Source organism: Pangasianodon hypophthalmus, chromosome 21, assembly GCF_027358585.1.
Source record: "Pangasianodon hypophthalmus isolate fPanHyp1 chromosome 21, fPanHyp1.pri, whole genome shotgun sequence".
Taxonomy (NCBI): domain Eukaryota; kingdom Metazoa; phylum Chordata; class Actinopteri; order Siluriformes; family Pangasiidae; genus Pangasianodon; species Pangasianodon hypophthalmus.
Genome location: NC_069730.1, coordinates 16,146,510 through 16,172,801, shown reverse-complemented (window position 1 = coordinate 16,172,801; position 26,292 = coordinate 16,146,510). Strand labels below are relative to the sequence as shown.

General features: G+C 40.0%; 1 protein-coding gene across 4 annotated transcripts in view; it reads right to left on the bottom strand.

Annotated features, from left to right (window-relative positions):
- pip5k1cb (phosphatidylinositol-4-phosphate 5-kinase, type I, gamma b) overlaps positions 1–24,218 on the bottom strand; it is a 56,800-nt gene extending 32,582 nt beyond the window's left edge. For all 4 annotated transcript variants that reach the window (XM_053227513.1, XM_034314823.2, XM_053227511.1 and 1 more), the window contains exon 1: positions 23,910–24,218. In XM_053227513.1, coding sequence (XP_053083488.1) covers positions 23,910–24,018 — 109 coding nt within the window. In that variant the 5' untranslated portion in view covers positions 24,019–24,218. The remainder of the gene's footprint in view (positions 1–23,909) is intronic.
- Positions 24,219–26,292: the final 2,074 nt, after the last annotated feature.

The window sequence follows — 26,292 nt, the reverse complement described above, 5'->3', positions numbered from 1 at the left end:
TGCTGTTTGTTCATGACACTGAAACATTCAGTAGATGTTTTCATTAAAGGTACATCCACACTTTTCTGAGATATCGCAAGTATTTTTATAAATTACTAAAAAAGACAGAAAACCCTAAAAAAGACCGGAAAGCAGCATTTCTACCATTTCAGGTTTAAGGAGAGTTAGGCAGCACGTAATAATATTACCAGCTGTTCAGTTTTGTTACATGCACAAAATAAATAAATAAATAAATAAATTTAAAAAATGCATAATCGCTTTATAATTATCTTCACCATCATCAGTTGTTATGTTAGATTTGATACTGAGTTGTAAAAGTATTTAATCTATTTCTTTTTTATACAGTATGCTTATCTAATGCTAGCTAAGTCTAACAAATACTGTTAGATTTTTACTTCACAATAATAAAATTAAGCGGCACGTTGAGAGCATGTGAGATGAGGGGGCAGGGGGCGGGGCTTCTAGGCAGTATCAGTTAATGTTGTAGAGTTCGAATCCTGTTCATTTCAGATTCCTATGTCGATTGTCTCAACTCTCGTATTATTGGTGTAGAGTAATCTGATGTTAAACTGCAGAGCTCTTATCACACGTCACATCAGCCGGCAAAACCCGAGACACAAATTCGAACCTGATTTACTGCTCAGACACAACAACTGAACAAAAGCTTCAGGAAGACCGATCTCAGGGTGTTTTTTTTTTACCAGATGGACACTGTTTATACTTCATACTCCAGAGATTTACAATCACGAGACAGGATATCCTGCTTCAGAATGCTCTCTGAAACAAGAGCACGGCACGATTTTAAGAACAATCCAGAACAGCCGAGCCGTAATTCCTAATTAACATCTTTACAGAAGTTCAGCTATGACACAAAACAACATTAAAGGGAGGAAATACACACCTCAGATGTCATACGGCTCCTGACAGGACAAGTGACGCTCAGGTTTGCGTAGATCTTGTCTATTTGTGGGCTGATCAGTGCGCAGAGGCTAGAACTCAATAGGATTAGGAGAAGAGAGCTAATCTGATGGCAAGAGTTTAACTAGATAACTTCATGGGAAGTGGAGAACAGCCAATGAAGAGCTGAGATTAGGCTCAAGGGTGGGCCTGAAGACAACATACAGAAAGGACCAGAGCTGAGGAGAAACACAACAATGTCTGACACATCACCTTGGTTTCATTCATTTTGTGTGGAGAAATTGGGACTGGATAATATGATATCAATATTGTAGTAAATTATATCATAATACACTTTGCTTTACCATATCATGATATGTTTTTATAATTTCTTTTCATAACATAATAATTTTGATTTTTTTTTTCCTTTAGTAATTATAAACTGATTTGATGTTAAAATTTTGTACTGCATCTTTAAAAGGTCTCCTTTTCATTGTTACTTCATTATTGTAGTCATTAATGGTGCATTAGGCAAGATCTGTCAAACTTTGGAAAGATTAGGTCTCTAATGGTTAAGTAGGTGGAGTTGAATAAGATTTGAATGCTAACTAATGTTAGCATGCTAATTAGAGTTAGTATTAGCAAAGACAGTCATGGCAAACTTTCAAGCACACTGGCCATTCAACTGTTGAAAGGCAAGTTATTACAAATTCGGCTAATAATGATTTATGATGGTCATGACTGCTTTCGCAGCCAAGTTATAACACTGTAAACACACAAAATTCTGATCATACTGATTTTTCAGAATGTTCATGACAGTAATAATTTCCTCCATCTTGGAAAAGTGCTGCTAATGTTTATTCTGGTTAAGATTGTTTTGCACAGCACAGCATGATTTCTTGCACACAGGAGAATTATCTGGCTGCGCTGGGCGCTTGCTGATTTCAGATGTCATTCTTAACAAGATCTTTACTTTCTCAGTCTCTTCCCACTACGTCGATTTGAAAAACTAGCAGACAATATCAGGCTTTTCTGATACTGGTGATAGATACGCTTCTCTTCTGTACCTGCTTGCGTTTGTGTGTTCTTTTATCCTGACCCTAATCCTACTGGAGTGTAGCAGCTGCCAGACCCCCTGTGTCTCTGAATCTGAGGATTACTTTGAAAGGACAGAGACACAGACTGTCTAGATCACGTCTGCAAAAAATCACCCCAGACATTTCATTCGGTTTCTTATAGGAGGTTAGATGCTATGGGCTGAAATGACAGCATGAGTTTTTCACATTATGTGGTATATAAATGTCTGTTGAGATTTAAGCACTATTTGGATGGTATTAATTTCTCAGTGTGACATCTGAAAATAGTTACTGGTCTCCTTCGTGATAACTCGCATGCAGATGGTTGTGAAGAAACAGACACTGAGCAAGTTCCTGGAGTGAAATTTTCTCAGGGATGGATAGTAGAGTGAGAAAAACACTGACGCTGAAGTATCTATCGTTATACTGTCCGAATTCAGCTTTTGCATAATTTTGAAAACTCTTGGCCACTGGTTTGTGTGCAGAAAAGCAAAATGTTGCTCATGGCATGTCCTCTTGCAAATCTGACCACTGCATGCCACCACACCTGTGTGTGGAACCCTTGTCTGGCTGGCTAAAAGCAATACCACACTCATTTGCATTAAACTGAATTGTATTGAACATTTGCCTCAAATGTATGCAGATGTACAGTCAAGAGCAAAAGTTTGCACTCCCCTTGGTTTTTGAATGGGAAAACAGAAAAATCAGATCTTATTTTACAAATAGAAATATAATTCTAAAATCCTAAAAATGAAATAATGGTGTATCCTGCAACAAGATAATCCAAAACATCAGGCAAAGTCAGCAGTTTGAAACAACATTTTGTCATGGCCACCACTCTGCTGACCGTATCTGAAGAAGGCAGTCATGGCACCTGACATATCAAGACAAAATGGCTAAATGGGGCAAGCGATCTGGCAAAGATGGAATAAAAAATGACAGAAAAAAACGCACAGGGTTACAGGAAAGCCATAGAGAGGATCCAAAAGCTCTTCAGCAGATACAAAAAAGGTTAGAAGCTGTTGTAAAAAGTGGATGTACAAGAGGAGATGCAAACTTACATACATCTGTGTTTTGTTCACTATTACTATTTTAACACTTGCTACTATTTGACCATTTTGGTTACCTGTCATGATGAAAGAGCCTCTGTGACACCCAACAAACTAAATATCTCCGTGCCTTTTCATTTAGTCCAGAGGGTGTGCAAACTTTTACACAAGAATCATCATCAAAATTCATCGCAGGGGTCCAAACACCACTCGAGGAAAATCCATAATCGGAAAAGGAAAGCACATTAGCACAAGTCAAAACCATGAAACACACAAACAGGAAGTAAATCACAAGGCTCAGACTTAATGCTAGAAATGGACGATAAGACATCGTACTATAGAACAGAAAGAACAGGGTAGAAATAACTAAAGGAATCACAGAATCACAGAAAAGACACAGAACAGGTGAACACATTAGGGGAATCAACAGAGAGTGTGCAGAGAGGTAAATGTGTGCTGAATTTAATTTGTCTCACACTTGTTTTAATTTTCAGCTTAGACAGCCATGTCTGAGTGATTTAAGTGCTTTGTCATTCGCAGTCACACACTCGGAAGGCGGCTTGGCTAATCCTACCAGATAAAACATTTAATTACACGACTCTCAGGTTGCCGTGAAATCAATCTCCACTCGGTTAAATGGCAGAGGTGAAACCAAACGGTCCGGTTTTTAGTAGGAATGATGCAAAAGCAATATTGTCCCAAAACATCCGAATGAGCTCCTGATCCTCCAACCATGTTGTGACAGCTCTAGAGTATAATAATTGGAGGATTTCACAATGATTGCATTGCATTTGGAGAGATGTGCTGAGACAGCAGGTGTGGATAACTGGCAGTCTCAACGACGCAAGAACCACTGCATTCTGGGTAATCCCATCTGCTAGAAAAGCCGTTCAGTGCGACCCAGTAAAGCCGTTCATGTCTACAGCGATGTGGTGCAATAAAGACATGCATCCAGTGTGCGTGAGGCAGAGTTCAAGTGTGAACGGGGCCAAAGACGCTGATCGTGCATGCGTGTGTGTGTGTTTTTGTTGGATTGGATAAGTCAGAGAACCTTGGTAGAGTTCAGCAGCTCAGAGATCCACAGAGGAACCAAAAATACACCTCAAGTCAATATTACACACCAAGCATGTTTAAGTTGACGTTCTGGATACAGACTCTCACAGACGTATGTGTGTGTGTGTGTGTGTGTGTGGACTGTGGGAGGTCTGAGTGTGGTGAGAAATTCAACAGGAGAGTGTTTGGTTGCGCCGTCTGTGCTTTTTTCACCTCCAACAAAACAACTCGTTCAAAAACAGCCTGATTATTACACAACTGCTTTTAGTCAGAGACCAGATCTGTTAACAACATGCCACTCCTTACATACTCTAAAACCAGTAAAATCCACAAAGAAGTACATTTCCTGATTATTTAAAATATTAAGTTTCCTGTAAGGAGTCTTCAGTGTCGGCGTTTTGTAACAGTCAATACGTTTTCCGTCATGGGAAAGTCTTCAGGTTAGGGCGCTGCGTTTTCTAGTTTTTCTGTAACATGCTTCAAGAGAGAGGGAAAAAAAAGAGGCTAGTGAGAGAAAGACTGTTTATACCAGCTATAACATAAGTAATAACTAACCTGTCTTGTGGATATTTCACAACATTACACGTAGCTATAAATGGTTAAAAAGTACATGTCGTTCATTAAAAAAAAATTAATTGTACCAAACTGCTGTGGTATAAGAGAAATAATACACTTCAGAACATGGTGTTATAGGAAAATAATCAACTTCTGGGTGGTGACAGTACCTTCACGTCGCATCGGGCCACATCACACCACCTAGACGCTGATTATTTTCCTATAACAGCACACTCTGTCATGTTTTATTCCTTACAAATCACACAAACCACTGAATCATGAGGAGGCAAAATAATAATTGTGTCATATGTCAGTTTTATTTTTCTTTATTTATGTAGAGAAAAGTAGAACATGGGCTCTTCAAGATTCAAATGTGGATATTTTTGCCCATGAATACATAAATATTAATAAATTAATGTTACATAAATCTGATTCATCACAGTCACTGGTCATACACAATCCTGTAAAAGCAGCACCATTTCCACTGGAATGAAGAAATAATCAGAGACCTCCCTGCACCGTGTTTTAAATGATCCATCGTCACACTAACACCAAACCGGTCATAATAAAGCACTCGAGCGGACACTGAGTGGCTAAACAATGTGAATACAGGCTTAATGGAGCGCTACTCTGAGGTTCTGCGTTAGAGTACACATTTGCATGTTTCCTTTTAACGGCTAGCTCTGGCAATTTAGTGAACAACACCATGTTTCACTGATGCACAATAAATATTTTCACAGGCTTGTTGTAAGCAGGCTTTTCTTTAATAAAGATGTTTCTCACATTTTAACGTCAAAGGGAATATAGTCGTTACTAAGATAATGAACCTTGCAATATTACAGAAAGCTGCAATATGTAAATTTACTCTGCACTGGATCAGGATCCTCCTGACCAGATCATCTCTGCTGCACTAATAAGTGGGTGTGGCAATGGATCAGAGTATTTGTTGATGGACGCCTTCTTCTAAGGCATTCACAAGTTACCAGAATTTTGATGGTTTTTAGGCTCCGCCCACACAGCACAATGATGTCATGTCATATATTCATGAAATTTTTTATATATATATAAATCATACAAACTAGTGTAGAAATACATGAAATCATTTAATTTTAAAGTTTTTTTCTTTGTTCAGAAGGAAAGATCATTTTCTGTACATCTATGCATTTGCAGTTTTATAAAGTATGCAATTTTATGCTTAACTACATGGAGCCTCATTTGTAAATAAATAAATGCACATTATTAAAAAAGTTCAAATACAAAAATATCAGCAATCATCTGGAAAAATTGACCGTGTTATTATTATTATTATTATTATTATTATTATCATTATTTTAAAGTCCTATCTACCCGTGTGTTTTAATGTACAGTACTGTTCTTAGGCACATGCAAAGAAATGCTGTAGAGCAAAGATGCCTTAAAAAATGAAATTAAATGTTTCTACATTAAAAAAATACTATAAAGAGCAGTAAACAGTAATAAATGAAACAAAGTCAATATTTGGTGTGATGATCCTTCACTTTAAAAAAAAATAGTAGTCTCAGGTGCAGTGTGTGCAGTTTTATAAGGAAATGAGCTGTAAGTGTTACTGAGCATCTTGCAGAAGCAGCCACAGTTCTTCTGGAGACTTTGACTGTCGACTCACTTCTTATTTCTGCAGCGAAACCCAGCAGCCTTCATTCTGTTTTTTTGTCTGGAAAGTGGTTTCTTATCTAATCTGCTGCTTTCTTTACAGACATACGAACATTTTTCTGTAACATTTAATTTTGTGCTGGAAAACTAATGTTTGGAAATCTAAAATGTTTTTGTACTGAATCAATCATCTAGAAGTCATACAATAAAAATCCACAACAAAGTTTGTATAAAAAAAAAAAAAATAGGGTGCCTAAGACTAAATATGTTTTAAATATAAATAAGATTTTTGTAGCATTAACGTAAACACTAGTTTTACAAATATTAGGCCTTTGATTTAACATGCACCATCATCATCTTTACACAGTAACATTTTTTAAAATTTATATCCAGCAAACAGCCAGGCTGAATCCCAAATGACTTCCTCTCCACTACTGATGCACTACCTAGGTTACAACATAACTGTCTTGTCCCTACTACACCCAGTGCACGCCATTAGAGATTCAGCCACCGTCTGTCAACAACGACAGGCTCGGATCCAAACGCAGGGTTGAGGGCAAACAAAGCAAAAAGAGCAAGACGGGAAGTAGTCATGAAACAAGTAAATAGTCAGGCTGAACTAGGCAGAGTCAGTAACAGGAACTAGACGATACCAAAGTGAAAACCCAGATATAAAACCAGAAGATAACAAAGCATAGTGCAGGAGCGAGAACATCAGGGTTTATTAAAGGGATGTCCTGCATGTTATTGGTCATGGGATGTTGTTTGTGGAGATTAATAATCACGCCTGATCCCATGCTGTTTGTTCATGACACTGAAACATTCAGTAGATGTTTTCATTAAAGGTACATCCACACTTTTCTGAGATATCGCAAGTATTTTTATAAATTACTAAAAAAGACAGAAAACCCTAAAAAAGACCGGAAAGCAGCATTTCTACCATTTCAGGTTTAAGGAGAGTTAGGCAGCACGTAATAATATTACCAGCTGTTCAGTTTTGTTACATGCACAAAATAAATAAATAAATAAATAAATTTAAAAAATGCATAATCGCTTTATAATTATCTTCACCATCATCAGTTGTTATGTTAGATTTGATACTGAGTTGTAAAAGTATTTAATCTATTTCTTTTTTATACAGTATGCTTATCTAATGCTAGCTAAGTCTAACAAATACTGTTAGATTTTTACTTCACAATAATAAAATTAAGCGGCACGTTGAGAGCATGTGAGATGAGGGGGCAGGGGGCGGGGCTTCTAGGCAGTATCAGTTAATGTTGTAGAGTTCGAATCCTGTTCATTTCAGATTCCTATGTCGATTGTCTCAACTCTCGTATTATTGGTGTAGAGTAATCTGATGTTAAACTGCAGAGCTCTTATCACACGTCACATCAGCCGGCAAAACCCGAGACACAAATTCGAACCTGATTTACTGCTCAGACACAACAACTGAACAAAAGCTTCAGGAAGACCGATCTCAGGGTGTTTTTTTTTTACCAGATGGACACTGTTTATACTTCATACTCCAGAGATTTACAATCACGAGACAGGATATCCTGCTTCAGAATGCTCTCTGAAACAAGAGCACGGCACGATTTTAAGAACAATCCAGAACAGCCGAGCCGTAATTCCTAATTAACATCTTTACAGAAGTTCAGCTATGACACAAAACAACATTAAAGGGAGGAAATACACACCTCAGATGTCATACGGCTCCTGACAGGACAAGTGACGCTCAGGTTTGCGTAGATCTTGTCTATTTGTGGGCTGATCAGTGCGCAGAGGCTAGAACTCAATAGGATTAGGAGAAGAGAGCTAATCTGATGGCAAGAGTTTAACTAGATAACTTCATGGGAAGTGGAGAACAGCCAATGAAGAGCTGAGATTAGGCTCAAGGGTGGGCCTGAAGACAACATACAGAAAGGACCAGAGCTGAGGAGAAACACAACAATGTCTGACACATCACCTTGGTTTCATTCATTTTGTGTGGAGAAATTGGGACTGGATAATATGATATCAATATTGTAGTAAATTATATCATAATACACTTTGCTTTACCATATCATGATATGTTTTTATAATTTCTTTTCATAACATAATAATTTTGATTTTTTTTTTCCTTTAGTAATTATAAACTGATTTGATGTTAAAATTTTGTACTGCATCTTTAAAAGGTCTCCTTTTCATTGTTACTTCATTATTGTAGTCATTAATGGTGCATTAGGCAAGATCTGTCAAACTTTGGAAAGATTAGGTCTCTAATGGTTAAGTAGGTGGAGTTGAATAAGATTTGAATGCTAACTAATGTTAGCATGCTAATTAGAGTTAGTATTAGCAAAGACAGTCATGGCAAACTTTCAAGCACACTGGCCATTCAACTGTTGAAAGGCAAGTTATTACAAATTCGGCTAATAATGATTTATGATGGTCATGACTGCTTTCGCAGCCAAGTTATAACACTGTAAACACACAAAATTCTGATCATACTGATTTTTCAGAATGTTCATGACAGTAATAATTTCCTCCATCTTGGAAAAGTGCTGCTAATGTTTATTCTGGTTAAGATTGTTTTGCACAGCACAGCATGATTTCTTGCACACAGGAGAATTATCTGGCTGCGCTGGGCGCTTGCTGATTTCAGATGTCATTCTTAACAAGATCTTTACTTTCTCAGTCTCTTCCCACTACGTCGATTTGAAAAACTAGCAGACAATATCAGGCTTTTCTGATACTGGTGATAGATACGCTTCTCTTCTGTACCTGCTTGCGTTTGTGTGTTCTTTTATCCTGACCCTAATCCTACTGGAGTGTAGCAGCTGCCAGACCCCCTGTGTCTCTGAATCTGAGGATTACTTTGAAAGGACAGAGACACAGACTGTCTAGATCACGTCTGCAAAAAATCACCCCAGACATTTCATTCGGTTTCTTATAGGAGGTTAGATGCTATGGGCTGAAATGACAGCATGAGTTTTTCACATTATGTGGTATATAAATGTCTGTTGAGATTTAAGCACTATTTGGATGGTATTAATTTCTCAGTGTGACATCTGAAAATAGTTACTGGTCTCCTTCGTGATAACTCGCATGCAGATGGTTGTGAAGAAACAGACACTGAGCAAGTTCCTGGAGTGAAATTTTCTCAGGGATGGATAGTAGAGTGAGAAAAACACTGACGCTGAAGTATCTATCGTTATACTGTCCGAATTCAGCTTTTGCATAATTTTGAAAACTCTTGGCCACTGGTTTGTGTGCAGAAAAGCAAAATGTTGCTCATGGCATGTCCTCTTGCAAATCTGACCACTGCATGCCACCACACCTGTGTGTGGAACCCTTGTCTGGCTGGCTAAAAGCAATACCACACTCATTTGCATTAAACTGAATTGTATTGAACATTTGCCTCAAATGTATGCAGATGTACAGTCAAGAGCAAAAGTTTGCACTCCCCTTGGTTTTTGAATGGGAAAACAGAAAAATCAGATCTTATTTTACAAATAGAAATATAATTCTAAAATCCTAAAAATGAAATAATGGTGTATCCTGCAACAAGATAATCCAAAACATCAGGCAAAGTCAGCAGTTTGAAACAACATTTTGTCATGGCCACCACTCTGCTGACCGTATCTGAAGAAGGCAGTCATGGCACCTGACATATCAAGACAAAATGGCTAAATGGGGCAAGCGATCTGGCAAAGATGGAATAAAAAATGACAGAAAAAAACGCACAGGGTTACAGGAAAGCCATAGAGAGGATCCAAAAGCTCTTCAGCAGATACAAAAAAGGTTAGAAGCTGTTGTAAAAAGTGGATGTACAAGAGGAGATGCAAACTTACATACATCTGTGTTTTGTTCACTATTACTATTTTAACACTTGCTACTATTTGACCATTTTGGTTACCTGTCATGATGAAAGAGCCTCTGTGACACCCAACAAACTAAATATCTCCGTGCCTTTTCATTTAGTCCAGAGGGTGTGCAAACTTTTACACAAGAATCATCATCAAAATTCATCGCAGGGGTCCAAACACCACTCGAGGAAAATCCATAATCGGAAAAGGAAAGCACATTAGCACAAGTCAAAACCATGAAACACACAAACAGGAAGTAAATCACAAGGCTCAGACTTAATGCTAGAAATGGACGATAAGACATCGTACTATAGAACAGAAAGAACAGGGTAGAAATAACTAAAGGAATCACAGAATCACAGAAAAGACACAGAACAGGTGAACACATTAGGGGAATCAACAGAGAGTGTGCAGAGAGGTAAATGTGTGCTGAATTTAATTTGTCTCACACTTGTTTTAATTTTCAGCTTAGACAGCCATGTCTGAGTGATTTAAGTGCTTTGTCATTCGCAGTCACACACTCGGAAGGCGGCTTGGCTAATCCTACCAGATAAAACATTTAATTACACGACTCTCAGGTTGCCGTGAAATCAATCTCCACTCGGTTAAATGGCAGAGGTGAAACCAAACGGTCCGGTTTTTAGTAGGAATGATGCAAAAGCAATATTGTCCCAAAACATCCGAATGAGCTCCTGATCCTCCAACCATGTTGTGACAGCTCTAGAGTATAATAATTGGAGGATTTCACAATGATTGCATTGCATTTGGAGAGATGTGCTGAGACAGCAGGTGTGGATAACTGGCAGTCTCAACGACGCAAGAACCACTGCATTCTGGGTAATCCCATCTGCTAGAAAAGCCGTTCAGTGCGACCCAGTAAAGCCGTTCATGTCTACAGCGATGTGGTGCAATAAAGACATGCATCCAGTGTGCGTGAGGCAGAGTTCAAGTGTGAACGGGGCCAAAGACGCTGATCGTGCATGCGTGTGTGTGTGTTTTTGTTGGATTGGATAAGTCAGAGAACCTTGGTAGAGTTCAGCAGCTCAGAGATCCACAGAGGAACCAAAAATACACCTCAAGTCAATATTACACACCAAGCATGTTTAAGTTGACGTTCTGGATACAGACTCTCACAGACGTATGTGTGTGTGTGTGTGTGTGTGTGGACTGTGGGAGGTCTGAGTGTGGTGAGAAATTCAACAGGAGAGTGTTTGGTTGCGCCGTCTGTGCTTTTTTCACCTCCAACAAAACAACTCGTTCAAAAACAGCCTGATTATTACACAACTGCTTTTAGTCAGAGACCAGATCTGTTAACAACATGCCACTCCTTACATACTCTAAAACCAGTAAAATCCACAAAGAAGTACATTTCCTGATTATTTAAAATATTAAGTTTCCTGTAAGGAGTCTTCAGTGTCGGCGTTTTGTAACAGTCAATACGTTTTCCGTCATGGGAAAGTCTTCAGGTTAGGGCGCTGCGTTTTCTAGTTTTTCTGTAACATGCTTCAAGAGAGAGGGAAAAAAAAGAGGCTAGTGAGAGAAAGACTGTTTATACCAGCTATAACATAAGTAATAACTAACCTGTCTTGTGGATATTTCACAACATTACACGTAGCTATAAATGGTTAAAAAGTACATGTCGTTCATTAAAAAAAAATTAATTGTACCAAACTGCTGTGGTATAAGAGAAATAATACACTTCAGAACATGGTGTTATAGGAAAATAATCAACTTCTGGGTGGTGACAGTACCTTCACGTCGCATCGGGCCACATCACACCACCTAGACGCTGATTATTTTCCTATAACAGCACACTCTGTCATGTTTTATTCCTTACAAATCACACAAACCACTGAATCATGAGGAGGCAAAATAATAATTGTGTCATATGTCAGTTTTATTTTTCTTTATTTATGTAGAGAAAAGTAGAACATGGGCTCTTCAAGATTCAAATGTGGATATTTTTGCCCATGAATACATAAATATTAATAAATTAATGTTACATAAATCTGATTCATCACAGTCACTGGTCATACACAATCCTGTAAAAGCAGCACCATTTCCACTGGAATGAAGAAATAATCAGAGACCTCCCTGCACCGTGTTTTAAATGATCCATCGTCACACTAACACCAAACCGGTCATAATAAAGCACTCGAGCGGACACTGAGTGGCTAAACAATGTGAATACAGGCTTAATGGAGCGCTACTCTGAGGTTCTGCGTTAGAGTACACATTTGCATGTTTCCTTTTAACGGCTAGCTCTGGCAATTTAGTGAACAACACCATGTTTCACTGATGCACAATAAATATTTTCACAGGCTTGTTGTAAGCAGGCTTTTCTTTAATAAAGATGTTTCTCACATTTTAACGTCAAAGGGAATATAGTCGTTACTAAGATAATGAACCTTGCAATATTACAGAAAGCTGCAATATGTAAATTTACTCTGCACTGGATCAGGATCCTCCTGACCAGATCATCTCTGCTGCACTAATAAGTGGGTGTGGCAATGGATCAGAGTATTTGTTGATGGACGCCTTCTTCTAAGGCATTCACAAGTTTTTAAAAGATTAGATGTAAAGAAAGAATCCTATTCCCTCCTCCTCAGATCATTTTCCCCTCCTCCTCTGATCATTTTTCCTCCTCCTCGGATCCTTTTTCCTCCTCCTCGGATCATTTTCCCTCCTCCTCGGATCCTTTTCCCTCCTCCTCAGATCCTTTTCCCTCCTCCTCTGATCATTTTCCCTCCTCTGATCCTTTTCCCTCCTCCTCAGATCATTTTCCCTCCTCCTCAGATCCTTTTCCCTCCTCCTCAGATCCTTTTTCCTCCTCCTCTGATCATTTTAACTCCTCCTCGGATCCTTTTTCCTCCTCCTCGGATCCTTTTCCCTCATCCTCTGATCTTTTTCCCTCTTCTTCGGATCCTTTTCCCTCTTCCTCGGATCCTTTTCCCTCTTCCTCGGATCCTTTTCCCTCCTCCTCGGATCCTTTTCCCTCCTCTTCGGATCCTTTTCCCTCCTCTTCGGATCCTTTTCCCTCCTCTTCGGATCCTTTCCCCTCCTCCTCGGATCCTTTTCCCTCCTCCTCGGATCCTTTTTCCTCCTCCTCGGATCCTTTTCCCTCCTCCTCGGATCCTTTTCCCTCCTCTTAGAATCCTTTCCCCTTCTTCTTGGATTCTTTCGCCTTCTTCTTAAAAAAGTAATTTGCAGTGAATACAAATAATAACAACTTTCTTATGAAGCAATCAACAGCAAGACAACTGAAACAATTCTCCAAACTGCCACCGGTCATGTGACATGATGAGATGATGTCATATATCACATGACCCCTCAGGCCCAGCTGTGACCGTTTCAAACGAGTGAGCCGAGATATTGTACTTTCAATCGGAACTGCAGCGTCAGCTTTGTTTTTAATGACAGAAAAGCCATTTCACACACCACGGTTCTAGCCCAACACACACACACACACACACACACACAGGGCTTCCTCCAATGACCTCTGTCAGTTCTCTTCATAACACAAGCTAAACTTTCTGAAACAGACAGACTGACAGAGAGACATACAGACAGAAAGACAAAAAAAACTGCAAGACAGGCAGACAGATACAAACAGACAGAGACAAACAGACAAACAGACAGAGACAAACAGACAAACAGACTGAGACAAACAGACAGAGACAAAGAGACAGACAGAGATAAACAGACAAACAGACAGAGACTAACAGACAAACAGACAGAGACTAACTGACAGATGCAGAGAAAAAGACAGGCAGAAAGACTAAGAGACAGACAGAAAGAGAGAGACAGACAGAGACCATCAGAGTTAAACAGACAGAGTAAATTGACCAAGTAAGACAGACAGAGAAAGAGACAGACAGAGACACAGACAGATCCATAGACAGACACATATAGACAGATGAACAGATAGACAGACAGATAGAGACATACTCAGTTAGACAGACATATAGAGGGACAGAAAGACAGATAGACTGAAAGGCAGACAGACACACTGAAGGAGAGACAGTCCATGACAGACAGAGACAAAGAATGTCAGAGTTAGACAGATAAATAGATAGAGAGACAGACAGATAGGAAGGAACAGACAGATGCAAACAGACAGAAAGAGAGAGAGAGAGAGTGAGATAAACAGAGACAGCTCTACAGACATACAGACAAAGACAAACAGACAGACAGACAGACAGATACAGACGACAGTGAGACAAAGACAGAGAGACAGAGACTCAGACAGAATGAGAGACAGGCAGACTGATAATAATAGAAAGAGACAGACAGACAGACAGACAGACAGACAGACAGTTCTATTACTGCTGCTGTAAGCATTGTGTTGGACATTAAGACCAAAAACACACAGGTCCTCTGCAGACACGAGCTGATATTTACATCAGGCAGCAGTGGATTAACGCTGGTGTAAGCAAATGCAGATGTTTCTGAGCTGAGAAAAAAGAGAAGGAGGAGAGCAACACGGAGAGATGATTAATTCTTTAGTCACGCAGCAGCGTTTCGTGTGTTAACCTTCAGTTAACCTTCTCTTCATCCGAGCTAAACAGAAATCAGTCAGCGGATTCCTCTTTGTCTGTACATCACGTCAACACAAAGCAATCACACAATCCGGGTTTCAATCCAAGTTTCCCTTCCTTTCAGACACGTGCTGTACTCCTCTACACCCAACTCCAGAATTACTGGCCCCCCGAAAATTCAGTTAACAGCATGAATAACATACAATGAATGACAGGAAAAGAACAAGTTCTTACATAGCACATTTCCTTTTTTATTTCAAACACTAGTTTCTAAATTATTGGCACCCCATACTGCCTAGAGAGAGATGCCAAGGTTGACATTTGACTTATAGAGGATCTTAGTTCACTCCTCCACGTACATCTTTTCAAATTCCCTCATATTCAAACCGTTCATTCTGTTTTCTCTCAAACCTTTCTGTGTCGGTTTGCTCACATGTCCAGCAAATTGCTCAATTATTCCAAACCATAATTAATACTATTCTTAAGTGTTTATGTATTTTTATATCCATTAATTATTTTTTTTTTTTTTTGGGTTCTGGGCTTAATCCTCTTTCTAAGTGTTTATTATTTATATATCCATTACCTCACACAAACAGGTCATTAAACCATTTGTCTCTTTTTTATAGAAAACTATAAAAAAAAATATATACATGTAATTTATTTGTGTTCATTTTAAATATCATTTATGGGTGTCAATACCTTTGGCACATACATTACATTATACTATGAACATAATACAAATTATTTTTGTTAGAGAAAATGTAGGATGTTTCTTCAGTGGTTTGAGGGCAAGTTTTGAATAATGTATAATTTTTATTTTACACACACACACACACACACACACACACAGAGGTTTTTAAATATCAGAAGCTACACAGAATACAGACAATTCAAATGACCAAGTTTCACTTCCAGACTAAAAGCACCTGTGACATTAATAAAGTCTTTTTCTGGTTGCGGGTCTGTGTCATTATTCCAGTGACACTCTCGCATCCTTGTTTCTCTGCAGCAGAAAACTGTAGAGAAAAGTCCTGAACAGAAAGATTGGAGTATATGGGCATTTTTACACCACATATTCAAAAACACGAACCAGATCAAAAAAGCAACTTTTTGCACACAGGGATTAAATTTAGTTTTTTACCAGAACTAGAACAATCACAGTGTGAATACTGAAAACAACTCCATCATCATTACGGCGTGCAACAACTCCATCGTGGAAGATATGCTCCCTTTAACACTGTTCTTTTATCTGCTCGGCTGTTCAATGAAACCAGATCAACCGCAATGGAATTATGAAAGAAACAGCTCAATGATGAAGCAAGATTTTTCAGTTTCATTAGTGGTTGGCCGTGCTCTGTATGTACAAGCGCTTAGTCTCTCTCCCCTGTCAATCACAGCGACACTAGCTGATCGTGGCCATCTGTGAGCTCATGTATGTGGAAGAGGGCAGAAAACATTCACTGGGCATGAGGTCATTGGGCAACACACCCTGGATGTGGCACTAGTTTATCACAGGGCACCACACACACATTCACATCTTGGAGCAATTTAGAATAGCCAATCCACCTACTGGCATGGTCTTGGGAGGTGAGAGGAAACCGGAGAGGACCAGGAGGAAACCCACACAGTGACAGGAAGAACATGTGACACTCCACGCAGACAGTAAGCCGAGCTCAGGATCGAACCCGGAGGAATTAAACCTCTGAGCAAGTTGAGGATTAATTCAGCACAACAATGCGTTCTACTTAAACAGCAACGAACCAGACTAATGTTTATTTGCTAACATTTTATTCAGTGTTAATCTGTGTGCATACTAACCATTCAACATTTAACCAATGGTGCTAGCTCCAAACAACATTTGGTTATTAACTAGTGGTCAGTTAAACTGGTAATGTGACTGAACACAAAGTGCAGACATCACATACACTGCTGGAGTTTCAGCTGTGCAACAGAGATCCTCTTCACCAAAGAACATTTATTTCAGATCATTTAAAGAGCCAGCAGTTGAGATCAGACCAGACACGATCCTAAATGAGGACCAGAAGAGACCGAGAGGGAGGTTTGCGACTTGAGCAAGACTTGGAGGATGAAATGAGAGGCGTTCCAGCAGCACACTAATGATGTATTGCTACTCGTGCTGATGAAGCTTAAGTGGTGGTGTTTCAGCACAGAGACTGTGGATTTCAGCAATCAGGCCACCGACACACCCTCAGAGTCACGGAGCAGACACAGGGGAGTCACATTCCCGTCCGTTACGCCCCATGTGGGAGAAATTCAACTGTAAATGTGATTCAGTGCAGGAGAAATGTTTCTGTTTTCTCACGAGCTTTCCCAAAGCTATATCAGCTTTCCCAAAGTTACACATTTTTAGTGTTTATTTCTACACACCCTTCAATAACATTTAGAAAAATGCTTAAGATGCTTAAGAGAACTAAATAGAAACGGTTATTTTTAGCTGTTACTGTGAATATGCGGTAACAAATCCCTTTTCACTCAAGGCCATTCATATTTAATGAGCACTCCTCCACTCTGGCCATCATTAAAAGGTTTTTATCGTGCAGAAAACATGTTAAAAGATAAACAACAGCACTCACAGGAGATACATTATTGTGTAAAACCATTGCTTTTGTGTCATCAGACACACAACATATTGGCCATTTGCGTCCAACTACAAAAGCTCAAGAGATGCGGCTAAAAGGGAAACGACACACAACAGCGAATAAAGAAAGAAAAAACGCTCGAGTGTGCTGTGTGATGGCACTCGAGTGTAAAAATGTCGGCCACGGTGTGTGTGTGTGTGTGTGTGTGTGTGTGTGTGTGTGTGTGTGTGTGTGATGACTGAGCCCATCGCATCCAGGCAGAGACGCATGTGCTGCAGCCTGAACGTGGTCGAAATGCTGCTTCACTCCAAGGCAGGCACTGAATCACTGAGTCAGTGAATCACTGATTCACTGAGTCATTGATTCACTGATTCACTCTGCAGTGCTGCAGCACTATCCAATCTCTACTATTAGACGGTATGAAAGAGAGAGACCGCTTTGCAGTGAAGCAAGGAAGCAAAGTGAACTCTAGCGTGGTTTTATTGCAGTGAGAAAGTGACTTGTCTCGGAATCAGCTCAAATGGAGGAAGTGAATCAAACATGCCATGTATTTTATAGATGCAAGCTGCAGCACTACAGAAACGCCACGTGTTCTTCAGATTTGGACAGATAACCTTAAAGACAAAATAAACCCTGAAAACATGAAATGTTTTAAACTAATTATTTACATAATTATTTAGTAATTTATTGAGTGCAGGCTCAGATGTTTTTTTTTATTTCTACACGCACTTAGCAAAAGTTTGTTTACACACTGCTCAGCCAAAAGTTTTATTGCTTTTTGGATTGCTGAATTATGTGCAGGGTGAAAACAAAGCAAACCAAACAGCCAAAGAACCAAATCCCACTTCTATAAAACATCTGCTTAGAAATAAAACAGTTCCTATGGCACCTCAAGATGTTTAACCAGGAAGAAAAAAAAACTACATCCAACCAATCAGGACAAGGAGGAATCTCTAATTGCCTGTCAATTCAGAAAACTCCGCCTCTTTCATTAGCCTTCAGGTTTTTGAGTTTGGCTTTGAAAGGAACAATGAAAAAATGGCTATATTTTTTTTGTAGCATTTCTCTGCCTTAGTGCTGTTCTGTGTCTGTCAGTATCCATGAAGGAGGCGGGGCTTCAACATCTGTCAGTCACAGTGAGGGAGGCATGGCCTAAACATCTGTCAGTTACAGTGAAAGAGGTGTGGCCTCAACACCCCTCAGTCCCAGTGAAGTAGGTGTAGCATATGCACTTCTTAAAGCTAAGACTTCTTTATTAGCATCAAACCGTTTGCACTGAATCACATCAGATTACACCAACAGCTCTGGATCATTATGTGCTGAATCGCTGGCTGCTTGAACCGTGTACTTTGTAGGCCGGTTCGTGTAAGATGAGCATCTCATTGTCTCCAAAGGAACGATACACACCCCTAGGAGCAAACATCTGTGGAGTCAAATTTCCTGTAGGGCTTTAAAACAAGTCTCATCATCACACGCCTCTCATCTCCTCCTGCCTTTCATGGCAAGACTATTCACAACAGTGCTGCTGCGCTGTAATCTACCGTGACATCAGACTATTAACACAACACTTTAACTTCCAGTGCTCTGAGTTATGGAGAGAATGCAGAATCACAGACACGTTTATGAGAGAATCCCTGCGGGATAAACGCCTACAGCAGGGGCCACACATCAGGTCTTTAAAGTGCAAAGTCGTTTCTCATCTGCCATACACGATGCAAATGAGCCTGAGCGTGGGATTTCTCTCCCAATCTCCACAGGTCTAAGTGGTAAAGATTTTTCATTTAGCTCTGAGTCTGTATGGATTACTAACCTCTTAATTCATAATTATCAAGCCAAAACATCACACAGAGCCCACATAAGAGCATTAGAACGAATGATAACAATAAGTTTTATCCTAATGACGCTCAGAGCACACAGAACTTGTCTAGAGAATTTCTTATTATAACATGCAAGAGAGCTAGTGTTTCAATCCACACGAGCTCCAAGAGACGCACACAGAACTTAAAACAGGAGTTCATGTCCTGTTGCTTTTGTTTTGGACACTTTCCTCTTTATTTGTGCTTCTTAGAGAAGAGTAAACTCGTCCACTTCCACTTTCTATACGCTGTGAAAATCATCTGCTTATTCATGCAATTATCCAATCGGCCAATCACGTGGCAGCAGGACAGTGCATAAAATCATACAGATACAAGTCAAGAGCTTCAGTTAATGTTCAAATCAAACATCAGAATGGGGAAAAAATGTGATCTCAGTGACTTTGATCTCAGAAACTGCTGATTCACAGAAGATTACACAGCATGGTGTGAAAACCAAAAAACATCCAGTGATGGGCAGTTCTGCAGGGAAAATGCCTTGAAGCATGCCCAGACTGATTCGAGCTGACAGGAAGACTACAGTAACTCAAATAAATAACCACTCTTTACAACCGTGGTGAGCAGAAAAGCATCTCAGAATGCACAGCATGATGAACCCTGAGGTGGATGGGTTCCACATCAGGTTCCACATCGGGTTCCACATTGGGTTCCACTCCTGTCAGCCGAGAACAGGAACCTGAGGCTCTTCTGATGTTCGTTGCCTGGAGGTGTGACACTTGTCCTCTGTTTGACACCATGCACCTCGTTCCTTCATCTGATGACCTCTCACATACCTGGAAAAACCCTGTGGCTGTGTGTGTGTGTGTGTGTGTGTGTGTGTGTGAGTGTGTGTGTGTGTGTGTAGGTCATGAGCTTGGAGCAGGAATGAGCACGTCTGAGGCTGAAAACTTCACTGACATGCACAGAAACTAAAATAGGCCAGCAGTGGAAACAGAAACCCTTCACACGGGACTGCAGCAATACTAGTAACTGGGATTATTATGAAAGGGGATTATGGGTGATTACAGTTCATAGTCAAGTAGACTTGAAGGGAAACTGTTTTGCCAGAGTGTATTAATGTCTGATTAAAAAGGGAAAACACTCAGTGGGAACCTTTTAGCTTGACTGGTGTGCTGATTGTGTTATAACCATCATGCAAATACAAATTTTCACATAATCTTTTTCAAATAAATGCTATCACAGACCAGTGAGTGTGATCACTTTTGTATAATAATTTCAGGTTTTTTTTGTTGACCTTTTAACTAAATTATGACTTATCACTAATGCCCCGTTACACACGCTACTTCCTCTCTTTTTCCCCTCATAAACGCTGCAGGCTCTCGCCACATCACTGCACATAACTACACCTTCATTTTATCAGATATTCTGTCTTTATTATAAGCCTGTCCCTAATAAACTATAATAACTTCCCCAAAGGGTAGGTTTATATCACACTCTTCAGATCTGCGCTCTAACACACACTGTGCAAGAGGCATGACTGAGTGCTGAAGGGCTTGAGACTCGAGTTGAGCTCTTAGCTTCAAGGACACTGTTTTAGCGCTATCGTTAGCATCGGTATTGCTCACACCACTCCAGTTCCTCAGCTCCACGCAATCCTGCCGTTCCAGCATCGAACTTATCCTGAATGAGCTCTGATGAACATATTGAATCGAGAACAAAAAATGAATGGCACTATGACGGAGGAAGCAGGATATTCACAGGGATCGATGAGACATTAGGAAGTGCGGTTTGTAGCCATCTTCTACCAAACAGCACAAATCCAGAACTATCCAGAACCTGGTCAAGTGGCTGTGTCTTCATCCCATCACACAACGGTGAAAAAAGTAGGAGGAATTCTCTAGAACTTGTGGGGTGATGAGTAGTAATGGCCATGACCATAGTATTATCCATCTTATTTTCAGCATTCTGATGGACTTGGTCTGCTTGAAGGTTTTTCTCTGAGACTAATTTGTATTTATCACAGCATCTATCGACACTGTCTCATAGTTAACGTTAATAGTTATGGATTCACGGAAAACGGGTATTGTTTGTGCAGTTAGGAGTTGCCTTAATAACAGGCACAAAGGAAAGGTTTTCTTAGAGCAGGTGTGTTTTGACCATAAACACTGCAAAAACCAACATCTTACCAAGTGAAAATAACTTGAATATAGTCAAATTTATTTAGTATTTCCTATTATACGATGACAATAAACCAATGTAAGATTATTAAATCTATTTTAAGACATTTTTATTCATTTTAAGCTTTACATTTTCTTAAACATAAGAGCAAAATTATCTGCCAATACAACAAGACTATAGCAGGCTTGAAATTAGAGCTTGAAGTCAGAAATAGGTTTAATGATCTAATATTTGGTTTATGGTAATCTTATAATAGGAAAAACTAGATAAATTAGACTATATTCCAGATATTTCCACTTGCTAAGATGTCATTCTTTTGCAGTGAACCGCACACCAGAGCTGAATGTGGATGTGAGAATGTGGATACGATCTCCATCCGCCTCTCTACAATGAAGAAACCCTTCGGTTATGGTTATAAGCTTTGCTCTTTTCACTTGGACAGAAGACCTACGGAGAAGCTCCATATCCAGAGGAGTGTTTGGGCTCCGATACTCCGGTGAAAACCCCGAGGCGGCGTCTTGTCAGTAGGATATCAACACATAAAGACAAGTTATTCTGTGTGTGAAGGAGGTTGAATGGTACTGAGAACAGCTAGCTGTTTGACAGCCCAGTTGTATCCAGTGTCCCTAAACAGCAGCTGATGCAGACAAGGATTAAGTTACTTCAGGAGTCGTTTGTTTTCAGATAGAACCGTGAGACCGGCTAGATAGCAAGCTAACATTAGCTACATTAGCTAGCTTTTCATAACAGTAGCTTGCAGAGTCATATAACTATGCTCATAGTTCAGAGTTAGGAGCTACCAAAATATAAAAAAAAATCTTGTACCTGAATAAAAGTAGAGGTTTTCTATTTATAGTTCTACATGTGTTAAAATACTTGGAAATGTCCTTACGTATCAAATGTTAAAATACTGCGAGTTATTGCAATTAATGGACAGCTTCTATTAAGGAAATCTGAATGACTGCAGACATGAGTTAGCTGTTCATGTTAGTTTGTTGGTCTGCAAGCCAAATAAAGCCAGGGGTGCCAATACTTTGTCACACAACAAAAAAATACAATATGTCTCCTGCATTCTGTAACTGAATCTTAATCTCAAATTGCAAACAGCACAGTACATATGGTTTACAACACTGTCATTTTATAGCCCATGTAGAAAGTGTATGCAGTGAGTAGTAGTTTATTTGATATTTGGAGATCTTTAAGATGGAAGAAAAAAACTGAGGTAAATATCAGCAACAAGGAAGCATTATAGTGAGTAAGTAATACATAGATTCGGATGTGATTCTAGCTAACATTTTTAAACAAAATGATACCTGGGGGGTCGGGAGATACGATGGCTTAGCCTGCCTCGCTCCTCCAGGGTTGGGGGCTCGATTCCCACCTCCGCCCTGTTGCCCTGTGTGCCCAGGGTTTGCATGTTCTCCCCGTGCTTCAGGGGTTTCCTCAAGGTCCTCTGGTTTCCTCCCCCAGTCCAAAGACATGCATTGTAGGCTGACTGGCATCTCTAAATTGTCCGTTGTGTGTGTGTGTGTGATTGTGCCCTGCAATGGACTGGCACCCCACCCAGGGTGTCCCCCACCTTGTGCCCCGAGTCCCCTGGGATCAAGCTCCAGGCTCCCTGCGACCCTGTGTAGGATAAGTGGTACAAAAAATGGATGGATGGGTAGCTGTCTGACTCGTAATGGTTGCATTTGACCACACTTCTGCACTATTTTTATTCGTTCGTCCTGGTCAGGGATGAGGTGGATCCGGAGCATATCCCAGGAACGCAGGGTATTATACACTGGGAATACACCCTGAATGGGATGCCAGGTCATCGCAAAGCACCATACTCACACACTCATTTAGGGGCAACTGAGAGTCACCAGTCCACCTGCTGCATGTTTTTGGGAGGTAGGAGGAAACTGGAGAACGCGGAGGAAACCCACGTGAACACTGGGAGAACAGGAAAAACTTTGCACAGAGTGCAACCCGAGCTCCCAAATGAAAATTTATTATTTTTAGCTATTTTTCCTGTTCAATAGGGATACGTGGGCAGGAGGGGCAACTAAACTCAGCATGAGCACGTAGTTACGCAGGTTAAGAGAATAACGAAATGTGGGCTGATGGATTCACTGATGGACCATACTACATCACACCCTGTGGTTCGGTGGAAAAGCTTTATTAGAGATGGGTGGATGATATGAAGATCATGCTGCTGGCATACATGATCAGAAACAGCTGTGCAGGAAGTCCTGCCTGTAAAGCAGGACTAATGAGCTGAGCACACATCTGCACAGCAGGAGGGAAGCATGCAGACAGTGCAGCACAGCATGGGCCAAAACTGCAGGGAATCACCGGACCTGAGAGAGAGCACCCAGCCGTGTGGGACTACAACTCTCAGGGTGAAACTCACAGCTGTCAACACACACACACACACACAATTCATTAACTCTATCCATTTGATTGACTTTTTCCTGTAGTTATTTCACACAGTTTGTCCTTCAGCCTTCATGACATTTGTGCATTCTTGTAGAATCCACGAGAACGCGCGCGCGCGCACACACACACAATTTTAGCATTTTTTCCTACCACCGGCTAACATTCTGCTTCAAAGTCATCATTCAGCACGGAAAACGCGCATTTACACCGAGAAAGAAAGAGAGAGGAACAAAAAAAAACCCGCCCTCACACACCTTCTATCCCGTATCCGACTCCAATGACGGTCTCCGTCTCCTCCGCCACAGCGGCCCCGGCTGAGGATGAGCTTCCCCCGGCCTCGGCCTGCCTCACTGCTCCCTCCATCGGATCCGGTCGAAAAGCGGCGTGTATTTACGCTGAAGCAGACGGTGAGAACGGAGGACTAGTCATTGCCGTGGTGTTGTTCTAAAGCTACATGTTGGTGTACAAACCCCTCTGTGTGAGGTTTTCCCGTTTGAAGAACACACACACACACACACACACACACACACCGCGGAGAAACTCACATCGGATTGTAGTGATGGGCGAATCGTGGAACGAATCGATTCCTTTCGAAAAGAATCGATTCACAACTCACATGAACTAACGAAAAGCGTGAAGGAAAATTACTATTTGCTAGTATATCTGGTTTGTATGCTTAGTAGTAGTATCTAGTTTGTATGGTTAGTATTACCTGGTTCACTGTATATGGGTAGTAGTATCTGGTTTGAATAGTTATTTATATAGTTAGTACTATCTGATTTGTATGGTTAGTATTACCTGGTTTATATGGTTAGTACATATCCGATTTGTATGGTTAGTAGTATGGTTAGTAGTGTCTGGTTTATATGGTTAGTAGTATCTGGTTTGTATGGTTAGTAGTATGGTTAGTAGTGTCTGGTTTATATGGTTAGTAGTATCCGGTTTGTATGGTTAGTAGTATGGTTAGTAGTATCTGGTTTATATGGTTAGTAGTGTCTGGTTTATATGGTTAGTAGTATCTGGTTCTTATGGTTAGTAGTATCTGGTTTGTATGGTTAGTAGTGTCTGGTTTATATGGTTAGTAGTATGGTTAGTAGTGTCTGGTGTATATGGTTAGTAGTATCTAGTTCTTATGGTTAGTAGTATCTGGTTTATATGGTTAGTATTATCTAGTTCTTATGGTTAGTAGTATCTGGTTTGTATGGTTAGTAGTGTCTGGTTTATATGGTTAGTAGTATCTGGTTCTTATGGTTAGTAGTATCTGATTTGTATGGTTAGTAGTGTCTGGTTTATATGGTTAGTAGTATCTGGTGTGTATGGTTAGTAGTTTGGTTAGTAGTATCTGGTTCTTATGGTTAGTAGTGTCTGGTTTGTATGGTTAGTAGTATGGTTAGTAGTGTCTGGTTTATATGGTTACTAGTATCTGGTTTGTGTGGTTACTAGTATCTGGTTTGTGTGGTTAGTAGTATGGTTAGTAGTGTCTGGTTTATATGGTTAGTAGTATCTGGTTTGTAGAACACTATCATTATGACTGACATTAGTACAGCCTGTTATTTTGGACTATTAAAATAACTGGATTGTGAAAACCATCTTTGCTTCTTTCTTAGCCACAAACATTGGCGGTTATGTAGACAAATTGTCTATAAACAATTATAAACCCATAAACCCGTGAAATTATATTTATAAATATTTCTGTTTGTTCAATCAAACTGAACAAACCCCGCTCGAATCGATTCATCTAAACGGTTTGTTCATAAGAATCAAATCACCGTGAATGAACCACCGCCGCGTCCTACTGAGCCTCACTACGTCACGCGCTCGCGCGGGCTGGTCTGCGACGTCACTGTAGTATCAGCTTTCAAATGACGTCAAGCGCGAAATTATAAAGGCAAAAGACAAAAGGTGGATTTCAATGAAGAGGATTTGAATGTCAGCTTCCAATTTTCACCCTGCAACACGATCAGTCAACAGAGATCTTCATACTCAAGGCCGAGTTTAGTGCGAAAACATACAAATACTTTTTGTCTTCTGTTTTATGCTAGACACATTTTTATTTTATTTTACATATAAAATATATAAAGACTGGGTCACTTCAGCAGTTTTCCAGAGACCTTGTGAAAAACTGCGGATGCTGTATGGAGGAAACACTGCAGAGCTGTGTAAGAGCAGAGAAACACTGCCCCCTAGTGAGAGTTACTCAAACTGCACTGTACTGCACTGCAGCCTTCAAAAGATATTTAAAGGTTGAGTCTGCGATTTTTAAAGGTGTTTCCAGACCTGTAATAATCACATAAATTTCAAGAATACCTTAGAAAAAGTGGAATTTGTATAGTGGAAAATGTATATTGCTGTGCATGGATCATGCTGGTTTTTGTTTCTGCTATGTGCTTTTTTTTTCAGGGCCAGAAATCAGCCCTGCTCCGCATTGAGTACAGTGCTTGGCACCACTACTTTTCCTTTAAAGGCAATGAGGCATGTTGCTTTAACAGAAGGAATGGGGAAGGCTTGTTAGGATTTCAATAGTAATTAGCTCTGTGGATAGCAGAGGGTGCTAAAAATACAAATGGCTTCTTTAATTCTCCCGTATAACACTGACAATAATGAGAAAGTATATAACTTCATATCTGATCCTAAGTA